At 42.8% G+C, this 4,574-nt stretch overlaps 1 protein-coding gene across 4 annotated transcripts in view; it reads right to left on the bottom strand.

Annotated features, from left to right (window-relative positions):
• Window positions 1–43: 43 nt before the first annotated feature.
• The window catches only part of fynb (FYN proto-oncogene, Src family tyrosine kinase b), a 79,198-nt gene continuing 74,667 nt past the window's right edge, over window positions 44–4,574 (bottom strand). For all 4 annotated transcript variants that reach the window (XM_035678549.1, XM_035678548.1, XM_035678546.1 and 1 more), the window contains 2 exons: window positions 4,327–4,458; window positions 44–1,613 (listed from right to left, as the gene is read on the bottom strand). In XM_035678549.1, coding sequence (XP_035534442.1) covers window positions 1,405–1,613; window positions 4,327–4,458 — 341 coding nt within the window. In that variant the 3' untranslated portion in view covers window positions 44–1,404. The remainder of the gene's footprint in view (window positions 1,614–4,326; window positions 4,459–4,574) is intronic.

The raw sequence follows: 4,574 nt of genomic DNA, 5'->3' as shown, positions 1-4,574 counted from the left end.
ACACACACACACACACTTTCATGTGGAAAGGAAGTGTCTTAGAAAGAGTGTAAAATGTTTATTGTTTATCTCGGAATTTCGAAACGCCAAATCACCGAAATAACAAAACAAGTTATGTTAAAAAATGGAAATGAAACAATATAAAGGAGGGAAGTTAGCGACACATAAAATCACTTAGCTGTACAACTCAAAAATGAGGGGTTCCCATTGGCCACGAAACCATCTGCATTAAGACCAGGTCAGGGCCGGGTTCATTTTCAATTCACAGTTTCTTTTGAATGTTTACTCTGAACTGCAACAAGAATCGGCCCCAAACCTCCCCTGAACATACAGTACAATGGACTCTGAGAGGGTCACTTAAAAGGGTTAAATAAAAACTGTAAAAACTCAAATACTGATAGAATACAACCATGTCAGTAAAACATAAAAGAAGAAAAACTCAGGAGGTGAAGTGGTCCGGGTCCGTCTGTGCTGACTTCCGACGAGGAGGGGCCTCAGAATGACAGCTCAGATAAGACGTACGCACTCTTAAATTAAGATTAAATCCGACCTCTCTGTCTCCCAGCCATTCGCGGTAGAAAGACAGAAATGTTTTCACCCGACTTTTCTCAAAATCCTAAGCGTGGAGGGATCTGTTGAAAACCCGCACACGCTTGGCTGTAATTTACAAAAATGTGACATTTGTATATCATTTGTAAAAGAACCTTGACCCATACAGCAGTAGCCTTACATTACACTCTGAGGAAGCTTTAGGGGGTGCAAGAAAAGAAAAACAAAAATGGAGGACTGCGTCATGCTCTGAAGAAGCCTCTGCGATTCTACTAACTGAAGAGTCAAGAATAAAGCAATAATCTGTGGGTGGATTTTTTTTTTTTTTTACACAAATGAGAAAAAAATATATCGAGGCTTCCAATTCAATCTCTAGAAAAAAATACAGGAGCTACAGTATAATACAGATTAACTGTGCCTGCTCAGGTGCTCGTCTGAAATGCTTCTCTTCCTTTTTCACCATTATTATTATTTTGTGCAGGAGAAAATAAAATCTGAAACAGAAGCAAACAAACTAAAACAAGCCTTTTCTTATTTACATTGAATACAGGTATTTCATTGCATTATCCATTATCACATCCCCTCCGTCCGTCTCCATCCCACCCTCTTTAACTTTTCGCCTTAGCAGAGTTCAGACACTAGGGGGCGTGTCGGACACTGAGGGTTGTGTCTTTAGGGTGTTGGTGGTGGAACTGAAAATGCTCGGGGTTGAGCTGAGGAAGCTGTACACATCCCTAAAATAAAGTCCTGGCTGGGAAGGCTCCAGAGTTTTGTAACAGCACTGATCGGGGTCAGTCTTGCCCCAGCCCTGGGGCCGACCCCCGGGCGGGAGAGAGGAGTGGTGGTTGGGGGGGTTTAGAGGTTGTCCCCGGGCTGGTACTGAGGCTCGGTGGCCGTGAAGTAGTCCTCCAAGAAGGCTTGCAGGTACTCGAAGGTGGGCCGCTCCTCAGCGTCCTTCTTCCAGCACTGCAGCATCAGCTCGTGCAGCGAGCTGGGGCAGTCCTGGGGGCACGGCATCCTGTAGCCTCGCTCCACCTGCTCCAGCACTTCGCGGTTGTTCATGCCTGGAAACCAAACGCATGCAGGAGGTGAGTAAGTGCACCGCAGGCTTTTAAACAGATCAATATGACAGCTCCGTGGAGACCGACCACTTTGATTTAGCCTCAGCGACCTTCAACACAAACACACGGCCTCTGCAGGGCCTCTTTAGTCTAAACCAAACCCTGTAACCATCAAGAACCAGAGGCAGGTACTAATGAGTTACATTTACTCCATTACATGTACATAAGTTACTTTTTGTAGTTTTAATATAGGAAAATAAATACGTTTACTTTAACATTTCCATACACTCACACTATTTGTATCAATATTGTATGCAGTGCACATTCTGGTTTTTCCTTCTCAGACTGGTTGTCTGCTGACCTCAGGTCTGCTGTGGGTCTGATGACATAACATCCACGGTCTCTTTGGGTTTCACTATTGCAATATATATATATATTTTTATTTATTTATTTATTGATTCTTCACATTTAATACACATACATACAGGACTAAACCTTCCCTCAATTTGAAATATTAGGCAGTAAATAAAATAATTGTAAAAATGTAAAAAAAAAAATAAAAAAAAAGGACTATATCTTGTTACACAGCTAGTAGCACAGATCAGACTGTAGTGAGCTCCAGGTGTGAACGCTGGTCTGAGGTCAGTAGTGCAGCAGACACTGAGCTGAGTATCAGCTGTGTCTGTTTATAATGGCTTTACACCCACACGTTTAATACTACATATGTGCAGCACATCAGGCGTTAAAACTACGACATCTCCTGCTTTCTGTGCTAATGTAAATATCCAGACTGATGCCATGTGCGACTGTATTTAGCTCCATTAGACATCCAAGTAACCTTTAATGAAGGGAAGGAGAAATAATGTGAAGAAATGATGACATGTTGAAGATTTGAAGGTTGGCACATTTTCTGTGCGAACATTTCATTTGCCATCACAATGACCCATACATCAACTACCACCATAGTGCCATATATAGTTTGAGAGCCAAATTTGTTTTTCCATGCTGTAACTTTCTGAAATTTGTGTGTTTTACTTGCAAAAACGGGGGAGGACTGGCACGTTTGAACTGTGTGAACTGTTGAACATGTCAACACACCTGTTGATCCACAGAACGGAGTGCACATAAGAACGGAGGTTTCTGTGGTTATTTTACATCTGATTATGCCATGCATAATTCTGACTTGACAGTGTGGAACATCACTCCAGAGACTCCCAGGATAGACCTTCAGTATATACTATTACCTGTCTTAGATGACAGAGCTGGTAGGAATTCATTAATCTTTATACTGCACAATCAGCATAAAACTGTTTTTCTGTGCGATCAGCTGGTTGAAAATAAAAGTGGAAAAAGAACAAAAATGATGGGTTTGTATGATGTCTGAGAAATTGATGTGGGTGTGTTTTGAAGTCACTGGCTGGCGGCGGACTCGTTATTGCCACACCCTTTACAGACTTCTCCTCCCACTGTGATGCACCGTGAGTCACCAAGATACCAAACTGGAGCAGGCAAGGTTACAGAGCACTTATACATCAGATATGTATATAAACATTGTGTTAGATTATGTAAGCGAACTGCGTAGCCCTTATAATTATTGTTAGATTGGAAGTCTGTGTTGTATGTTTAACTGTTCTCGTGAAGTAGATCTCACCAGTTGGACGCCTGTTATTGAATCCAGTGGTGGCCTCACTGATTAAAGGGTGTGTGTGGCAAGGACTGGGATCTACTGCACCCTTTCTTAAAATCACTGCAGCTATTAAACATGTAAGACTGCATTAGTCCGGTGTACTAAACGCTTTCTGCTATTGGCTCACAGTGCAAGAACAATGTCACACTCTTTATATCACATTTTTGCTATGACAGTAACATGATCCATGGGTATTTGCCTGATTGATGGGTCAAAGAGCAGTATGAGAATGTATGAACTAATATAATATAGGATGTTTTTGTAGTATTTACAGTAGCTGGGTGTTTTCTGATCACACTTACGAGTTGAAGACTGGGAATATTGTTCTGCTACATATTTAACAAACCTAACCAGGAGATAATGATGTGACATTAAATTGACCATCTGTCAGGTCCACATAAAATTAAAGAAGACAAGTGTAGTATTCAGTATATGCTTTTGTACTTTCACTCATGATGACCGCTTCTACTTGAGTAAAGTAGTACTTTCATTGAGTACACAATTTGGCTGCTACCATCCACCATCAGGGACCGGAAGACGGCCTCAGGAATCTCAACACATCTGTTAGCATGATGCTGCTCCCTCAGTTCACTGCGTGCTAACCCTCCCTCACCTTCTCCCTGAAGCACAACCAGAGCCCACCACCTCCATCTGGACAAACATGTGTCTCCCTCCCCGCGTGGAGCCACACTCTGAGTACACTCTGTGCCCCCGGCCTGGCCTCCTCCTCGCTGTCTCTTTTAGTTTCTGCATGAGATTCAAGTCGCCCCACAGGCGAGCAGCGGTAATTAAGGGCTATCTCACATTCTGCCAGGGCATGGAAGGTTACCCAAGCATTAAAGAACCTTTTACTCCCATAAACAGCAGGAGGGGTGGCCTGTTGTCATAGAGAAAGCTGTGTGTGCCTTAGTAACAACTCTTTGTTTCATTCTGGAGAGGTGTCATTCTTATCAGGCTACTTTATCGACGCGCCCCAAACAGCTCAAGGTGATAGCCTCTGCTAGCTGTTTAACCCTTTCCCCTCCTCACCTGGGTAAGGCACCCGACCCTTGGTGACCAGCTCCGTCAGCAAGATACCAAAGGACCACACATCCGACTTGATGGTGAACTTCCCGTACAGCGCGGCCTCCGGAGCGGTCCACTTGATGGGAAACTTTGCACCTGTGGGAGAGCAGATTATTAGCAGATTATACTTTATATTGTATTGTCTATCTTTTTTTTTTTTATCTTTTAGCATTAGTAAATGTATTGTCTGTTGTGTAATTGAATGTTTACTT

The sequence above is a fragment of the Morone saxatilis genome, unplaced genomic scaffold, assembly GCF_004916995.1.
Source record: "Morone saxatilis isolate NCDOM2014 unplaced genomic scaffold, NCSU_SB_2.0 Contig7, whole genome shotgun sequence".
In the NCBI taxonomy this organism is placed as follows: Eukaryota; Metazoa; Chordata; class Actinopteri; family Moronidae; genus Morone; species Morone saxatilis.
This window is presented reverse-complemented; position numbering and strand designations above follow the sequence as displayed.